General features: G+C 33.4%; 1 protein-coding gene across 1 annotated transcript in view; it reads left to right on the top strand.

Moving 5' to 3' along the window:
• Positions 1 to 20,183, top strand: part of LRP1B (LDL receptor related protein 1B) — a 2,108,848-nt gene that overhangs the window by 1,880,271 nt on the left and 208,394 nt on the right. The window contains exons 61-66 of the mRNA XM_066345498.1: positions 1,980 to 2,168; positions 3,023 to 3,171; positions 9,503 to 9,596; positions 12,044 to 12,160; positions 12,281 to 12,400; positions 13,783 to 13,902. Of these exons, the coding sequence (XP_066201595.1) occupies positions 1,980 to 2,168; positions 3,023 to 3,171; positions 9,503 to 9,596; positions 12,044 to 12,160; positions 12,281 to 12,400; positions 13,783 to 13,902 (789 nt within the window). The remainder of the gene's footprint in view (positions 1 to 1,979; positions 2,169 to 3,022; positions 3,172 to 9,502; positions 9,597 to 12,043; positions 12,161 to 12,280; positions 12,401 to 13,782; positions 13,903 to 20,183) is intronic.

Here is a 20,183-nt window from a genome sequence, read left to right as displayed (position 1 = left end):
TTTCAAACATAGTCATTAAAATCTAATTTATAAAGAAGTACATATTACTTGGCTTATGGTATCATTTTTATTAACAAATATTTTGAGTTTCTTTTTTTTTTTTTTTTTAAATAAATTTTTATTAATGGTAATGGGATGACATTAATAAATCAGGGTACATATATTCAAAGAAAACATGTCTAGGTTATTTTGTCATTAAATTATGTTGCATACCCCTCGCCCAAAGTCAGATTGTCCTTCGCCACCCTCTATCTAGTTCTCTGTGCCCCTCCCCCTCCCCCTAACTCTCCCCCTGTCCTCCCTCCCCCCACCCCTGGTAACCACCACACTCTTGTCCATGTCTCTTAGTCTCATTTTTATGTTCCACCAATGTATGGAATCATGTAGTTCTTGTTTTTTTCTGATTTACTTATTTCACTCCTTATAATGTTATCAAGATCCCACCATTTTGCTGTAAATGATCTGATGTCATCGTTTCTTATGGCTGAGTAGTATTCCATAGTGTATATGTGCCACATCTTCTTTATCCAGTCTTCTATTGAAGGGCTTTTTGGTTGTTTCCATGTCTTGGCCACTGTGAACAGTGCTGCAATGAACATGGGGCTACATGTGTCTTCATGTATCAATGTTTCTGAGGTTTTGGGGTATATACCCAGTAGAGGGATTGCTGGGTCATAAGGTAGTTCTATTTGCAGTTTTTTGAGGAACCACCATACTTTCCTCCATAATGGTTGTACTACTTTACAGTCCCACCAACAGTGAATGAGGGTTCCTTTTTCTCCACAGCCTCTCCAACATTTGCTATTACCCGTCTTGTTGATCATAGCTAATCTAACAGGGGTGAGGTGGTATCTCATTGTAGTTTTGATTTGCATTTCCCTAATAACTAATGAAGCTGAGCATTTTTTCATATATCTGTTGGCCATTTGTATCTCTTCCTGGGAGAAGTGTCTATTCATGTCTTCTTCCCATTTTTTTATTGGATTGTTTGTTTGTTTGTTGTTGAGTTTTATGAGTTCTTTGTAAATTTTGGAAATTAGGCCCTTATCTGAGCTGTTGTTTGAAAATATCATTTCCCATTTAGTTGGCTGTCTGTTTATTTTTATATCTTATTTTGAGTTTCTAAAATTAGATCTGAAAAGTAATACACATAAGTATAATGCTTGTGCAAATTGAGGAATTTCCTTTTATTCATTACTTGTTGCTTTTTAAATTATTTTGGAAAAAAAATCTTTATCATGGTTTAAAATTATTTAACCCCAAACAACCAAACATCTTATTTACCTGATAGAACCCTGAAATTCCTTTAAAGAAAAATTCATATCTGTAATGCTCAATCTACTGTTTACATTTAAACTCAAACCTATAATGGAGGTATAATTATAAACAATTTTAATCATCAACTAAACATCTTTGTGGATGTTAAATCTGTATAATGCATTGTTATCTGTCACACTTATTTTTTTCCATCTCTATCCCATCTCATTTTGCAAGTAAAAATTCTCATAAAATCTCAGTGACTAGATGATTTATAGCAGTCTTATAGTCACTGTATCTCTAGGTAGGTAGAAATTTCATCCTGGATATATAATTTAATCAATTTAAAAGTGGGAGAAAACAGTACAATGACCTATAGATTTAAGGATTTAAGTTAGGAACAAGTGGATACATACATATATATAGTTTTTAACTGTTGAGTGTTATTTGTTGCTGGTGAAGCAGCCATTATCTGTGAGCAAGATTGCATTCCATTTTCTCCCCGGAGGTTGAACCGAGCTCAGTCTGAGCAAAGCAAGCTGCTGTGCCCGATCCTGCATTCTCTTACCAGTAATAAAGAACCTTGCCAGCCTGACAGGTTGTCACAACAATTATTCACATGAAATTCTGTAGCAGTTTTATCTGTCAGCCCATGTAGTATTGAATATTTTAACGGGCAGTCTTCCAAGACTGAACATTAATCTTACCATCTCCTATTACAGTCCCTAATCAAGATATTCCAGGGGTGATTGCACTAACATTGTTTGAAGACTACATCTACTGGACTGATGGGAAAACCAAGTCACTCAGCCGTGCCCGTAAAACCTCGGGAGCAGACAGACTCTCACTGATTAACTCATGGCATGCCATCACAGATATCCAGGTGTATCATTCTTATAGACAACCAGATGGTAATTATTCTTTCCATGGTTTCCATAAATGCATCAACATCTATTAGTAACATTCCATTTTTGTTTCCTCCAAGGTTAAGTGTACATTTATTTTTGAGAAATATTATGAGATTTTTATTACTTAGTATAATTTTATAGAATTAATTCAGTTGATATAAAGCACTGCTATTAAGAGATATGATTGGAAGCTCAATAATATAGTGCAAACAGTAATTGATCTGTTGAATTGTATTAAGCAGAAATGACAATAATACATATAGTTAGAGGAGAGACTGCATTCTTGAAATAATTTATTTACAGTATAGTAATAGAGTCCTTAGTTTCTGGAATGTTGGGTAAAAAGAACTATATTTCAATATCTTTAGGGTTGTAAAAAATGAGAAATATACTGTTTTGTTAAGTATATGTCTAGTGGGAATTCTATCAGTTTTTATGAAATAAAATATTGATTATGTTGTTTAAAATACAAATTTGGTCTAGAAAACAAAGCCACTACACAATTAGTTACAGATCATTGTTCCATTGTATTTTATATTAATATTTCTAAATATATGTATGTCTTCATTCAAAACTTCTAGTCTTTGTTGTAATTTTTTCCTGATGGATAATTATGTTTTTCCATTAAAATGTTTTTCTTGAAATGCATCCTTAAAATTACTTAATGGCAAAGTGAATATCATTGGAAAAATGAGTAAAATTTATAACAAACAAATTATATTTATTATTACTGTGCTCTTGATTACAAAGTTCTATTCCATTCCAAATTATAAAGCTTAAATTTCCTATTTCAAATATCATATTATATTATTGGTTTTGATTATCCTGTTTTCTTGTTGTTTTTTTCTTATTTGTAGTCTCCAAACATCTCTGTATGATAAATAATGGAGGTTGCAGTCATCTCTGCCTCTTAGCCCCTGGAAGGACTCATACCTGTGCATGTCCCACCAACTTCTATCTTGCATCTGATAACAGGACTTGCTTATCCAACTGCACAGCCAGTCAGGTGAGTGGATGTGAAATCATTTCATGGGATATAGAAGCAAGCTGCTGTAAAGGCTTTACCTAAATTTGTTTATTTGTTTAAACACTTTTCAAAACGTCAATTTGTTTGTTTGTTTGTTTAGCATAACATTAGCTGACTGTTTTATACTTCATATATAGGGTTACAGATGAAGGGCAAAAAGAAATAAAATATAATGTTTTAAACTGTAAGTGTGCATAACTGAATCATCAGAAATTTGTTGTATTTCTTTCTTTCTTTTCTTAAGTGAGAGGAGGGGAAACAGAGAGACAGATTCCTGCATGTGCCCCAACTGGGATCCACCTGGCAACCCACATTGAGGGCTGATGCACAAATCAGCTGAGCTATCCTCAGTGCCTGAGGCTGATTCTCAGATCCTCTGAGCCACTGGCTGCGAGAGGGGAAGAGGGAAAGAAGGGGGAGAGAAGCAGATGGTCACTTCTCTTGTGTGCCCTGTCAGAGGATCGAACCCGGGACATCTGCACGCTGGCCAACGCTACATCCACTGAGCCAGCAGGGCCAAGATTTGTTGTATTCGGAAGGCAAGGTTGACTGAGGCATAGGGTTAAGGCTAAGATGCATACAGCTGAAACAAACAGACAGATCTTAGCTAATCTGTGCTGTACTACCATCTTTGTCCTTTACCCATCCTTCAAAGGATCATGTGATATGGAAAAGATAAATTGTGTGAAAAATAATTTCTAGATTTTTTTTCTTTTTTTCTTTTTTCTTTTTTTTTTTTCATTTTTCCGAAGCTGGAAATGGGGAGGCAGTCAGACAGACTCCCGCATGAGCCCGACCGGGATCCACCCAGCACGCCCACCAGGGGGTGATGCTTTGCCCCTCTGGGGCATCGCTCTGTTGCAGCCAGAGCCATTCTAGCGCCTGAGGCAGAGGCCACAGAGCCATCCTCAGCGCCCGGGCCATCTTTGCTCCAATGGAGCCTCGCTGCGGGAGGGGAAGAGAGAGACAGAGAGGAAGGAGAGGGGGAGGGGTGGAGAAGCAAATGGGCACCTCTCCTGTGTGCCCTGGCCGGGAATCGAACCCGGGACTCCTGCACGCCAGGCTGACGCTCTACTGCTGAGCCAACTGGCCAGGGCCTTAGATTTTTTTTAAATTAAAAAATTATATGATCTAAATAATGTCCTCCTTCAAAATATGGTTATTGGCAATGAACATATCTCAAATTTAAAATTTTCTACTTAATGGTAGCTGCATGGACTTGATTTTGTTACTCTAAAATTTGGGGCAAAAGTCATATAACACAACAAACTTTGATTTTGTTATATTTGAGTCAGTATCTTGTTTAAGATAAAATTCACAAAGAAATTATGTAATTTTTTGAAAGTGACTAAATTAATTATTAGAATTCTGTGTTTTGAATTTGCCGGTTTTTCATTCTACATCATGGAAGAAACTAAATTTATTTCAGTGTGTGCTTGTTCTTGAAATGGAGAAGCTAATACTGGCTCAATCTGCTTCTTAAGTTTATGCCCATGCATGTCATACATTAAAGAACTGTACAAATGCATAAGATTGACTGAGTTCCAGGAGGCAGTATGTATAGTGGTTATGGCCAGGCTTTGAAGCCAGACTTCTTGTGAATGTAACCCTAGCTCTGCTTTAGATTGACTGGATTACCTTAGGTTTGTTACTTAATTTCTCGGTGCCTTGGTCTTCTCATCTTTTAAATAAGAATGGTAATATTTGTAGGCCATTGTTATGAAGGTTAAGTGGAAAAATTTTCTAGTGCATAGTAATTGGTATTATCTCTGTCCTCTGGTACAACTGGAATGTTCTTAAGAGTATGTGTGCAGTTAGTGTGAACTGCCATCAGGGGGTTCTGATGTTTAGTGAGAAGCACAGGTCATAGTCTCTTCTTTCTTTGCGAAGTATGCTGTTTTAATTATAATCCCCTGTTTATACAAAGACAATTCATTATTATTATTATTATTTTAAGTGAGAGGAAGGGAGATAGACTTCTGCATGTACCTCAACAGGGATCCACCTGGCAACCCCAGTCTGAAGCCAGTGCTCTGCCCATCTGGGGACCATGCTGGAAGTCAAGCTATATTTAACACCTGAGGCAGAGGCTCCACCATGGAGCCATTCTCAGCACCCAGGGCCAATGCTCTCAAACCGACTGAGCCATGGCTGCAGGAGATGAAGAAAGAGAGAGAGAAAGGGGAGAAAGAGAGCAGGAGAAGCACATAGTCACCTTTCCTGTGTGCCCTGACCAGAAATTGAACCCAGGACATCCACATGCTGGGTCAACACTCTACTGCTAAGCCAACTGTCTAGGGCTCAAAATACATTATTTTTAGAGAACTAGAAATTTAAATCATTATGAGAGGTAAATAAAGCAACCTAATATTTTCTAGAGGTAAAATTTAAAGAACAAATTACTTCTTTTTAAAATTTTTTAATATGATACTTGATAGCACTATTTTATATAGACAGATTTTTTTTTGCTTAACCACCAGGTTATTCTGAAATAAACTTTGATCACTGGCTCTGAAGTGGTCCACAATTAACTCTGTTGAGGTCCAACACTGAGGCCTGGAGAGACTTAGTAGAGATGATACCTGCCTAAGCCACTTACAGTGTGGGGAGCCTCAATAGCCAACAGAAAATAAAGCCAAAGAATGCCTATTAAACAGATGAACATTTCAACAACAATGCATAAGCAGTAAAACATCAGCCTTGCTTTAATCATAAAAAGAATCAACTATCTCAAAATGTTATATAATAAACCTGTAATTATGATAATTCAATGCCCAAAGCTCTAATCAATTAATTGAAAATCTAAATCAATGTAGAAAAGTATTTTCATATAATTAAATCATTCCCAATTTGGTATCAATAATGAAGCTACTAAATTATTTATAATGTCAACTAACCCCAATAATACATCGTATGAATTTTAAAAATATTCAACAATAGCAAGAGAGAACAAAAAATATGGTGGAAAATTATATTTGTTTTTCCAATGGTTACTAGAAGAAAGTGTTATCACTTGACTTGTTTCATCTTTAACAGAAAAGTTAATAGAGAATAGCTAACACAAACCACTAGTGGTTATCCCTGTAAGTCTTTGGTTTATACCGTCATTTTGTTTTTGATTCTCTTCTGATTTAATGAGAAGAAAAAAACTCTGCTGAATGCTCTTAAGGAAACGTCAGTTTATAGGAACATAAATTTTAGTGAGGCAGACTTTAAAATGAATCAAATAATCTAGGTATTTCAGAATCATACCATTAATACAAATGTTACATTTTTAATTTAGCTTACTAGAGAATTTTGATTTATTATCATCTAATGATTGCAACCAAAACTATATCCCCAAGAAATATAATTTTAGAAAAATAAAATAGGCAAATCACACCAATAAGATTTTGTTAAGATTTAAAATGAATATATGAAAATGTATATAAAAATCAAAATTAAATCAATTATTATAATACTAACAACTTCAAATATTAAAACTGAATTATTCAAATTAGAAAATAAAAAAATAATTTAAAAGTGGCTTTCCTTATCTTTTCAGTGGAGTCATTTTCTGTTTTAGCTGAACTTCACTATATGTGGGATTTACACTTATTTCTATATCCATTTTAGTAGAGAAGCATTCAGTAGTTTCTTTGTAACTTCTTGTGGGTGATGACTACAGTGTGCACTTTATTTTAGAATGATGTTAGTCCTGCAGAACATTTACCATGAAAAATGTTTAATTTTTATTTTTTAAGTTGCTGTATTTAAGTATAAACAAAAATAATGCCATGTAGCCAAGACACCATGTAGAAGAGATCTTCCGCTTCTTAATGAATAAAATGTTGATTTGCATAAAATATAACATATTTTACCCCAGCATTCTCTTAACTCGAAACCTTTTTACATTCTTACTTAAAATGAAATGGCATGCAAATCAAAGTATCATATGTAACTACAACACTTGGTATTTATTTAAATCAGGTAGAGTTAGTCAATGTAAAACATGTAGTTTAGATAATTTTTTCAAATCTTGATTAGGAAAACTTTGAATATACTCAGGAGAACCGAAATCTCCATACTATCATACTTTGATATACTGTAATGACTGGAAATGTTTAATGTTCAGGTCAATTGCTTTCAGACTTAGCCTTATATTCCCCAGACAATCACTATTTATAAAGTAGTATTTTTCTTCTGGTAATTTATGAAACTACAACAGATGTGACCAGAGGCAAAGCAAACATGGGAGAATTGGTCGAGCAGTCAGATCTTCCCTTGGAACAGCAGTGCTCTGCTGCCTCCTATACTGCCATTGGAATAATAATTCTAAAAAATCCACCCTTTTATTTTAAAAATAATATAAGTCTACCCTAAATCAACTCTATGATATCTAGACATTTTCAGGAAAATTCACATCGAAGTCTCATTGGAAGAAAGTAACAGTATTTTAAATGAACAGAACTTTTAGTTTAATATTTTATTTTCATTAGAGAAAATTGAGCCTAAACTATGTTTTCCTATGTCACAAATGTCTCTGGTATATAACATTCTATGATAAATATCACCTGGCTTTTAAAAACTCAGGTGGGGATCACAACAGCAACAGTTCAAAAAATGTTAATAAATTTCAGAATATTAACTATTTTCAATCCAGATGAATATTATGGTGCAGATTTTTCTCTGAATTTCTATTCAAATAAAAAAGAGGTCCTGGCTGGGTGGGTCAGTGGATACAGCATTGTCCCTGCAAACTGAGGTTATGGGTTTTATCTCCAATGAGTGCACAACTAAATAGAACAACTAAATGGAACAATGAGTTGATGCTTCCCTTTCTCTCTCATTTACCCCTCTCCTTTCCTCTCACTCTCTTTCTCTCTCTTCAAATCAATAGAAAATTAAAAAGATAAAGAAGAAAAAAATATATAATGCTGCAATAAATATCCTATACTTTATTGATTGGTTTCAGTCATATAAAGTGAAACTTTTGATAAAAACTATATCAGATGCATGTGCTCTCTGTATGGAAAGTATGATTTTATTTTCTTTAATTTCTTTAACTTCAGTGCAAGCCTAGAACTGAATGTTACTAAGAGAGGGATTAGTTTGTGGTCTGAGATCACTAAAAAGTAACTTGAGTGAACTTTCTTGATTTCTCTGTACATTTGGCCAATAGTTTGTACTCTGCTTAAGGGGAGAATTTCATTTCACATCACGCTGCTTACAATATAAATCTGAAACATTTCACTAACGACAAGTTACCTGTAGGCTAAATAGCCTGTAAGTAAATATTGCCATATAACATTTTCAACTAATTTTTCTATCATTAGTTTTTGTTTTATGGTTCATTTTAAAAGGGAGGAGTTAACATTTTCTTTTTCTATAATAGAATTAATTTTCTTATTACTTTTTTTTTAATTTTAAACAGAAAGAACAGTTACCCAAATAAAACACATTAATAGAATAGATATGTTATTGAATAGTATTTTGAATAAACTTAAGAACAAGTTTTATTATAGTAGTTTTCTTCTGTTTCTATTTAGCAACAAAAGCTAAGGTAGCCTTATTTTTATGTGTATTTAGTTTCAAAGTGTCTCTTATTTACCTTAAAAGATTATGGGTAGTAGTTAAGAATTCCAAAAACTGAAAAAAAAAACAACTGTATTGATCTCAACTGCTTTAATGAGGTATCCTTAAAATTTATGTAGAGTAGATACTCATTATGACTGTAGACACTATATTTAATGTTCAGGAAATTCCATGGGATCACAGCATGATGGAGTTGAAAAGGATCCTTTAGATTATCTTCACCTCCTCATTTGTTGGCCAAGGAGCAGAGACTGAGAGATGTGAATTGAATTGTCCAAGATTCCTAGGAAAGTGCAATGCAATTAAATTAATTTAAATTGATGAGATTAATTCAACTTGATATCTCTTCTTGATATCCTTAATGATTTTTAGCCTTATTCAGTGTTTAGCAATCTTTTTCTATAAAGGGCCAGGTAATAAATATTTCAGGCTATATATACAGTCTCTGTACAACCACTCAACTAGCTGTGTTGCAGAAGCACCCTGGATAGCATGTACATGGGTGATCTCTGAGCTCAGGTAATCTCATGAGCTTTTCCTGAACAATGTGCTTCTCTGGAAGATTATTTTGCTGCTGATTGTTGTAAATTTATTTTCTATTTTAGATTTATCTAAACCCACCACAGCTCATGTTTGCAGCAAGAGATTAGACTAGGCTGTTTTGCCCTGATGAGTTTTTAAATACCCGTTATATATTATTAGGGTTCTTCAACCATTTTTTCTCTCTTTTTGAAAGTTTCGTTGCAAAACCGATAAATGTATTCCGTTCTGGTGGAAATGTGACACGGTGGATGATTGTGGCGATGGATCTGACGAACCTGATGACTGTCGTGAGTACATTGGCAAATGTAGGAATTTAGAATTTCGAGCTCCTTAAATCCTAGACATGAAAAATTGAAGCTTGTTCTACAGTATTGCTTTCTGATACTTTTTGAAAATTATAATAGGAAGGTTTTATATGTCTATATTTAAAAATACAACAAAATGTATTGAAATGTCTTGGGTATGTATCGGTAACTGTTACATATAGAGTGATAGAGACAGCAATTTGTTACGTGTGTTGTTTTTTCAACTTGTAATACAGCTACAAGTTATTCTAAAGTAATCAGTGGAATAACAATGTAGCACTAACAACAACTTCAAATGTTAGATTTAAATTATTTAAATTAAAAAATAAAAGGTAATTTAAAAATACCTTCACTTATCTTTTAACTGTAGACATTTCCTGTTTTAACTGAGCTTCACTGTATGCATGATTTGCATTTATTCCTGTATGATTGTGACTTAATATATCACCAATTTGGAGATAAAAATGGGCAAGTTTTCAGAATGTCACTCAATAACTGAAATCTTAAAGTTTTTCCGTTTTTCTGTCAGTATTAAAATACTGGAATTATATAAAAAGTCAGATTTTTTAAATATAAATCATCAGTGTGCAGTTAGGCAATTTAGTATGCTCATAGTAGTTGCCTTAAAGTGACTAGCAATTATGTATGTCTTGACATCTGACTGTGATTGGCATAGGTAGGTGCTATTATTTCTTTTTAGCTATCCTTGGTAACTTTCATTGAAATGAACAATCAGCAGACTTTTCCTTGAGCCTTATAGTTCACTCCATGGGTCATTCCAACACCATCCTGTCAAGCTGAAGATGCTGGTAGACAATCATGACAATTCCCTCAACATCCCAGTAGGTTGTTAACATGATTTGGTCTTGACATTACGTTCAAGATTTTTTTTGAGGTCTGGACTAAAGAAAGACCGTGTACTATCACAGTGAAAGCTAGCTGCTTTCTTCTGTAGACTTTCCACCACATAATTACAAGGCTGTTTTGAACTTAGAGTCACTAGTCACTTAGACAAGCAGTAATTCTATCACTCATTTAAGTTCTTTCACATAGCTCATTTATACATTTGAAAGCAGTAAGTAATATATTCAATAGGAAGTAAAATTATAAAAGTCACTGCTTTTCTAATGTTCTTATGATACTGAAAGATTAATTGCTCTTTGATTTATTAATATTATTTTTGTTTTTATTATGAAAGGCAGTAAGGGAAAAGCAGGATCTGAATGGGATAGATATACTATTATGCTTGAGTTATTTATTTTATTTTTATTTTTTTATTAATTAGAGAGACTGCAGAAGGTAGAGAGGTAAGAGAGACATGAGAAGCATCAACTCGTTGCTTTACTTTAGTTGTTAATTGATTGTTTCCCATATGTTTATTAAAAAACATGAATTATTTTCCAAAGAAAGTTTAAAATGTAATTTATCAACATTTTGTTGATGGATTTGTATTATGAAATCATTATTAGTTTATATTAATCTCAAAGTCAGTGATTAGTAACATAGATTAGGATCATCAGCCAAAAGGTATGTTTTCTTGACAGAAACAGTTTGTGAGAAGACTTAAGAGTCAGATCTAGGTTTACATTTTAAGTCTGACCCTTGAAACTTGTACATCCATGAGACTTAATTTCCTCATTTATAAAAATGATTATGGTGTTGTTCAGGTGAGAAGGTTATGATGAGATTCAGTTAGAAACTATATATAAAAGGGCTTCACCCAGTGCTTAATACTTAGTAGATAGTCAATAATTCCTACTTTATCATTAATATTATTATTCCCATCTAAACTAAAAAGTAAAGCAAATAAAATGAACTATTATTTGGGCTTTACTCACTGTAATAAAATATGTATTGCATATAAAAAACTTAACTATTTATAAATATTGCCCTTATATAGTAATAGAATTATAGAAATGAATATAATTAATCAGATTTAGAATGTGATTCTTATAGAAAGCATTTGCTTTCAGTAGTTCTGGGGAGTATGTTTTGAGGGCAGATGTTCCATTCTTACACATGCCAGGAAGCAAAGTAATCAAAGATAAATTATTTTTCTAAACAATATTAAAAATAATTATTTTGTTAAAAGTACAATAAATTCTCTTCTGCCACTTAACCTCTCAATATCATTTCTCTGAAGTGAGGAGACATTTATATGTTTTTAAATTTATATCTTTACATTTATATGTTATTCATTGCTTCCTTAATGTTGGTTTATGAAATGTAATCTTGAGGCCATCTGAGTTATTCAAGCTTAGCTGTGCATCTGAATATAATGGCTAGCTACATGTCAGACATTCCCATTGTGCTCCAGGACATGTTTAATATAATAATTTTATAAGCATTTTGAATATTAGAGAGGCCCTATTTAAGAAGTGATGAACTGAGATTATCATTGCACGGTACCTGTATGTTTCTTCCTCTAGCTGAATTTAAATGCCAACCAGGCCGATTTCAGTGTGGAACGGGGCTCTGTGCTCTGCCTGCTTTCATCTGTGATGGAGAGAATGACTGTGGAGACAATTCTGATGAACTCAACTGTGGTAGGTGATTAATTTTATAACTAATGAACAGAAATCTAATTCTCAACTGATTATGTCTATAGTGATTTAAATGTAGACACGGATTTCAGCACTAATCATTTTTCTCTTTTTACCTTTTAGAGACACATGTCTGCCTCTCAGGTCAGTTCAAGTGTACCAAGAATCAGAAATGTATCCCAGTAAACCTCAGATGTAATGGACAAGATGACTGTGGAGATGAGGAGGATGAAAGGGACTGCCGTAAGTCCCCCAAGATTGTTCTGCCCAGTCTTACTTCTGACTCCGACTGAAAGTGATCTAAACATTATTATTGTGCAGTGTAAATTTATACAGTGTAGAAAAATATGACAGTATTATGACAAATAATTCCAAATAGTTGTTTATTGGGATAGATTATTTAAGAAGCTCAATGTGAAGAATACAGAGAAAATTAAAACATTGGTGATCTTTACTTAAAAAGCTACCTGGATATTTTATTAATATAAAAGCAAATTCATTCATTCATTTACATCATCTTTAAGTGAAGCAACAAAATCATTACAGGTGATTATGAATTCTTAATCAATTTACATTTTTGCTCAGAGTAAGAAGGCACAGGTAATTTTCTTCTAATGATTAGTTACTTGAAATTAACTCCATTTCAGTTAGAGATTGTTTTTTTTTTCCTGAATAAAATGCATTTAAATGTATAATGAGAAACAAAATCTGGGTAAAATAGCAAAATTGTTAAAAACTGTAATAGTACCTTATTTAATGTTGTTTTAACAAGCTACTTCAAAGAACAATACTAAACCATTTTCCACTTTGTTCACCTCTTATTTCTATCTCCTAGCAAAATTCAAATTACTTTAAGTGGAAGGGAAACCAATTTACATACATGCACATAGGCAATCAGGCTGGTGCGTGCGGCGCACACACGCACGCACACACACAGGCTCTGAATGATAGAGTACCTGTCAAGTTTCAGAATTTCAACAGGTATGCTGTCAACATCTGTCTTGCTGAAGTTTTATTTTATTCCCCTAAAACTTTATCAGTAAATAATGTGCAGTCATCCAGCAATTTGATTAGGATGGTGCCTTCAGAATAAAGTCAGTACCAGTTCTTTATGGTTAGCCATTCTAGAAGCTGATCCATTAAATTGACTAGGATTTGTGATGCAGTTTACAGTTTTAGTCAGGTGTTCACCTCTTCCCTCAAAAACTCAACACAACTAGAGATTTTTGTAAATTTTGTTCTTTTGATTTCTTCATTGACTAATATCATTCAACTTGCTAAAATTGCATATCTATAAAATTTTTAATTTATTTATCTGGAAAAGTGATATCCTGAAAGGCCCTTAATTATTAGTTAATAAAATTAGTTTTCAAATCTAATCTAATTAAGGTGGGATAATTATCAAACTATTATTTTTATTAAATGCAATATTAGAGAAATATGTTTTATTTAATTCTACTGAAAGAATATTAGGAATATTATAATTAAAAGTTGAAACTACTTACCTTTAGAATATTATTAAAATATGATACATTTTCAACTATCTTAAACATGGTTGTCTAATTGCTTTTTATATAAAGTATCTTTGTCCAAAGCTACATTTTCATTGGTGTTTTCCTCTTAAGCTGAAAACAGCTGTTCTCCAGACTATTTCCAATGTAAAACGACCAAGCATTGCATTTCCAAGCTGTGGGTTTGTGATGAGGATGCAGACTGTGCAGACGCATCAGATGAGGCCAACTGTGGTGAGTGTTTTCTGCCTGTGGTCCTTACTATTGTTTTGAGGTCATCACCTGAGATGGCCCCAGTGAAATGAATTTGAACACAATTCTGATGAACCTGAAGATTTTACAAGAAATAGTTTGTCTCTGTGTTCCCATAGTCAATAACTTCAGACTATTTTATAAGAAATGGAGGGTAAGGTGGAACAGAAAGTATTGCTTATTTTAAGTCAAAACTATTTTTGAAAAGATACATCAAAAAGGTACAAAGAAACTAGCATCTTGAATATTAGATATGTACATGATATTAGTATTTAATACATAGAAACAATGAGACACTATTTTCATATTGTCCTAGACTTCATTTTTATTATTTTTCTATTTATTCAATGACTATATATTCTTAAGCATGGAAAAAAAAAAAGGAGAAAAATACAATAAAATAATAAAAGCATTTGTTCAGTTTCAGCAGTGGTCACCTCTTCACATTTGTTTCTGAAATATTATTTTTACTTCAAATCATTAATTACAATATAATTATTCCTTAAATAACATTACAGAAATGAAGAACATATTCATCTTGTTTAATGTATTTTATTCTACCTTAAAAATGTCAGCAGTGAGACAAAAGTAAAGAAGTTGTCATATGTAATTCATTTTTATGAACATTTATTAAACATTATTTGAGACTATTTTGTAAGCAAATATACCAAATTTAACATTGTTGAGGAAATTAAAAAATATATAGTATTGATTAGAGAAGACAAAATTTGCCTATTAAAGTAGGACTTTCAGGCTTCATAGACAAAACTGTGTTAAATATATTTGCTACATTTCACACTGCTACTAATTAACATTTCTAAGAGAAATTAAAAGCATAGAAAGTGTCTAGGTTCTCCGATTTTTTTATTTCATTTATATTGAACAACACTTAGCCATATATATATATATATATATATATATATATATATATATAAAATCACTGGCAATAATATGTCTTTTTTTTCTAATACTGTCTTCTAAGTAACTTTTTCTTTAGAACATGCAACCAGTATAGCTTATCTGTGTCATAAAACCACCATTTACCACTTTGTGGAATTAGTCTTCATAACCAAGTCACAAGACCTCAAACTACATTTGTCACCAATTTGTCCATAACAGTTATTAATAACTATTGCAGACTAGTTTATATTACTGACTAGTTTGCTCTGCTTTCTTTTGTATTTTTATTTCTCAAAAGAAGGTGAAATAATGATTTATGTTAGCTATTTGCATAATTTCTTGGCTGGAATGTTATATTCAAATTTTCTTCTTGTTCTTCCTCCTTACTTTGATGTGATTGAACTGTTTTTGGTAAATTATATTGTGCCAACTGATATTTATCTGTCATCATAACAATATCTAATATTTATTTGGTGTTTACCATATGGCCCAGAAACTATTAAAGGCTTTACAGTGATTATATTACTTATATTGTCAATGAGAAAATGAGACCCACAGAGAGTACTGGAATTTGCCCAAAGTCCCACAGCTAGCATGTGGGACTTGAATTAAGGGTTATTTGACATGGAAGCATCTGCTTTGTGAACAATAGGGTAAATCCACTTCATTCTTTGTATATAAAGAGAAACCTATGTAAATGTTTTCTGTTATGAAGTTATATATATAGCATAAAAACATTTTTAGTTTTATTTCTGTGGGAGTAAAAATTAAAATATATGAAGTTTACTACCCCCAGGAAAGTCTTATAATGGGGCTAAGACAAACCAAATGGCTAACACTCCCTTATAATTTGCTTCTTTCAATTCTAAAGGTCTAGCACTGTAGTTTTGTTTACTTTGATATACTGTCTAAAACAATTTATTTTGTTTTGCTTTTAATTGTGTAAGAAAAACCAATGTAGAAGGAGAGAAAGAGAGAGAATGGAATAGCTTAACAAAACAACACATAACATAACATATCACAACAAAATAGACATGGAATATAGGGAATGAAAATATCAAAATACCAATAATGTATAAATATTTTTAAATTATTTAATTTGTAAACTGTCCTCAATAATACATTCATTGAATTCAACCCAGTCTAATTTTTGAAATCTTTTGATTACTTTTAAAGTTAACAACTAATTCAAAAATTGTATGCTAATCTAGAATGTAAGGAGACCCTGAATCCAATTTAAATAGATTTGGAATAAATATAAAGAGTACTGGTTCAATGAACTAGTCTTGGTGAAACTTTTTATTTATTTATTGTTTTTTAAATTAAAAACTTTTTTTTTCTTAAGTGAGAGGCGGGAAGGCTGAGAGAGGGACTCCCGCATGCGCCCCAACAGGCAGGCCCTCTACCTGGCAATGCTCTGCCCATCTGGGGCATTGCTACATTGCTCGGCAACTGAGCTATTTTAGAACCAGAGGTGGAGTCCATGGAGTCATCATCAGCGCCTAGGGCCAACTTGTTCCAACCCAGCCATGGCTGCGGGAAGAGAAGAGAGTAGTATAGAGAGAGAAAGAGAGATGGGGTAGAGAAGCAGATGGTCGCTTCTCCTGTGTGCTCTGACTGAGAATAAAACTCAGGACATCTACATGTGGGGTGATGCTCTACCACTGAGCTAACTGACCAGTGCCACTTTTGGTAAAACTGAATTTAAATTTTAAAAATAAAAACGACTGCACAATTTTTCCATCTGATTGCACCTAGTTTTTGAGATAGCTAAATTTATCAGTCTATAAAAGCTACATTGGGCAATTATAAATTTAAATTGATAAATATTTTTTTAAAAATTTAAGTTCCATATCTGTGTAAATAAACATATTGAAATCTATACTACCCTCAACATCTGACAATATAATTAGGACTATAACTATATAGTGAGTTAATAGTTATGAAATTGTGAGTTAATAGTTATGAAATTGCTTTTTTTGCCTGAAGATATTTATGCTTTCTTCATTCTACTCTAAAGAAAAACAAACTTTTAAGAATATAAATATATATACTTTTATCAGACCATTGATATTGACTACTCTTGGAAGGCTGTTTAATTATTTGTTGTACTACTGGGCAAACATCACATTTGAATTCCTGAGCAAAGTAAGTAGAATACCCCACTTGTAGCAGCTCTAAGATTTTCATTCAGAATCTCAATTTCCAATTTTCTTCACCTCTGCCTGCGATTTCCATTTTAGGAATAAAATGCAAATTTAGGGATTTGCCAGTTCTGTACTAGATTCATTCATCTGCTTTATAATCAATGTTGACACTTTCTACAACTTGACACACAATAGAGCATGTCTTAATTATGTCATCTCTCCCTTGTTTATTGTTTGGACTTTCAGTTCCAAAATCTCAGTGAAACATTCTTTTCAACGTCATTCTGCCTGGGTTTTCCACTCACCTCTATCCTCGCCCCCCAGCTCTCTAGAACCCACTCTTTGTTCTGCTCATCACTTCGCCTTGTGGTTGTATTTCCTGATTTCTTCTCTTACATCCCTTCATCTTATCTAGAATTCTGTGTCATCAAAGACAATCTTGCTTCTAAGTTGGTTAAACATCATTTGCTGCTTTTTGAGCAGGTTTTTTTGTTTGTTTTTGTAACAGAGACAGAGAGAGGGACAGACAGGGACAAACAGGAAGGGAGAGAGATGAGAAGCATCAATTCTTCATTTCAGCACCTTAGTTGTTCATTGATTGCTTTCTCATATGTGTTTTGACCAGGGGGCTACAGCAGAGCTAGTGACCCCTTGCTCGAGCCAGCGACCTTGGGCTCAAGCTGGTGAGCATTGCTCAAACCAGATGAGCCCGTGCTCAAGCTGGCAACCTTGGGGTTTCGAACCTGAGTCCTCCATGTCCCAATTAGATGCTCTATACACTGTGCCACCTCCTGGTCAGGCTTGAGCAGTTTTGATGTATGACCTGCTGCTTGGCTAATTATTTTTATTAATGTGTTAGCTATAACCACACTAGCTAGAGCTGTTTTGAGAAGACCTCAAGCTTTCTATAGCAGCTTTGTACTTTTCATAATTGGATTTTTCCAATGTGACATTGAACATATTCAAACCAAGTGATAGAAATGATTAAAGTGCAGTTTTATTCTGTCTTGAATGTCTTGTGAGAAAATTTGAATCAGGCTATTCAAGCTATAAGTATATAAGAAACAGACTTTTTTTAAATCAAAGTAAGTACATGTTAAATTGTAAAATATTTAAAACATACAGTCTTGTACATAAAGTTATACAGTAAGCCCTATATACCACTTTTAACAGATTTGGCCTAAGAGATCTCTTTTAAATATCCAAATTCCTGCAATAATGAGTAAAGTCAATCTCTAACTTTTCCCCTTTTTTTCCTCCATCTATCCTGAAGCCTGAAGTGGGGATGACTCGCTTACATATCTTTTGTTTAACTTTTACTGTTATAGCATGCATTTATTAATATGTACCTAATAAATTATAGTGCTTTTAATGTTTATATCAATAATGTTATATTTTCTATATTAATTGGAAACACCATTTTCTGGTATTCTAGTGTATTAATATGAATAACACATTTCTATACTGAAGGTTATTTCTACATCTTACAGTTATTACATATTCATTGGCAAATAAAGCACAGATCAGTTTATAAAATCTGTTCCATAGACACTCGAGAGTCTTATTTTTCAGGCACCTTGCATGAAAGTTCATGCAAAGTCGATGTGACGACACTCAGAGGCCGGACTCCATCAATGTCACAGTCAGTGTCAGGCTCAATCACCCCGAGGCTGGCGGGCCTGAGTGGGCCTGGAGGAGGGAGCTTCGATATTGATGACTATACATGTAGTAAAATAAATTATGATATTTGAATTCAGTTAACCGTGAATTTAGTTATTTTTAAAATTTTTGTTAACTTACACTTAGAATAACATTTAGCAGATGTTTGTGTCATATTTAAGAGCATTTATGGGGAAGAGTTCTGTGCTCATATGTGCAGGAAAGAATGCCGTACTGAATCGGTACCTTGGGAACCAGTGCACACTTACACTTACTCTGCGAAGATGTTTTCTAACATGTGGCATCACAATATCTGTCTTAGATGTTTAGAGGGGTGGGGTTCTATACCTTTATATCAGGTGGGAAGGAGAACGGACACCCTCTGTGCACATTCTTTGGGAGTGTGTTGTTCTCTGCTGCCCGATGGGTCTGATCTGCTTCTGTGCTGTAACCTGTGCTGTGGAGTGCAGGCATCCTGGCTCACTGCTTGAGCGCAGGTCATTGTACGTCAGTGTCGTTTCTGTATGTGTGGGTATATCTATGTATGTTTGCAGAGTGTGTGTGTCTCTGTGTGTGTATGTGAGAGAGAGAGAGAGAGAGAAAGAGAGAGAGAGAGAGAGAGGGAGAGAGAGAGAAATTGAGAAAGAGCCTCTTTTATACTGAAATATTTTGGTTCCAAAGAAGCCCTTGAAGGAGAGAGCCTATCTGTAGAAAGGGGTGAGAAAATTTTCTTCTAGCTTTTCTTCAAAGAAATGAATGACTCCATGTGAATCATTAAGTAGTCTGAGTGGAAGAATAGTCTTTTTATAACTTGTTTTCAGTAACTTTTATGTATTGTCTATCTCTCTACTAATTGTACAGTTATTTGCTGATGTTATTTTATTTTTTGTCTTTCTTAATAATATACTGTGAGATTTAAATTTTGTTGCACAAAACTAAAAAGGAGCTGACACAGTGAGTCAGGAGGCATGCCAAATATTTCAAATTTAGGATTGATCTGTAGTAAAAGCCATATGAGAAAAAAGCTTTTTGCCCACTGAAATTTGTAATTGAGTTTGTCATGGAGGGAGATTATGTATTTGTTTTAATAAGAGCTGGGTTGATGCAGTTGCTATTTTAAAGAAATTGAGTCAGAAATTTAATCTTACGTGATGTTTTTGTTTGAAACACTTTATCCTTTTCATACTACTCCTCTCGCCCTTTGCCAACTACATATGGATCTCTAGAAACATAACATAAAATAACACACACATACTCACACAGTAAAAACCAGTTGCAGATTTATAGCAGTATGGGAAAAGAATTTGTCATGCACTGTATAATAACAATTAGTAAGAAATGTAGAAACTTAAAAAGTTTTTCTCCTTTAGCCTTCCTTTAGAACAATAATATTTCTGATTCTTTTAGTTAAGTTTCTGTTTGCATATAATTTGGGTTGGCTATTTCCTTAGAAAGCGTCCTACCATTTATATTTTCAGGGGTTATTCTATGTTGTTTAGTACTATGTGTATATGATTATGCTTTATATTAGTAAATGGGAATAAGAAGAATGAAATA

This window comes from Saccopteryx leptura, chromosome 7 (assembly GCF_036850995.1).
Source record: "Saccopteryx leptura isolate mSacLep1 chromosome 7, mSacLep1_pri_phased_curated, whole genome shotgun sequence".
NCBI lineage: Eukaryota > Metazoa > Chordata > Mammalia > Chiroptera > Emballonuridae > Saccopteryx > Saccopteryx leptura.
Note: the sequence above shows the minus strand (reverse complement) of the source record. Positions and strands in the feature narration are given on the sequence as shown.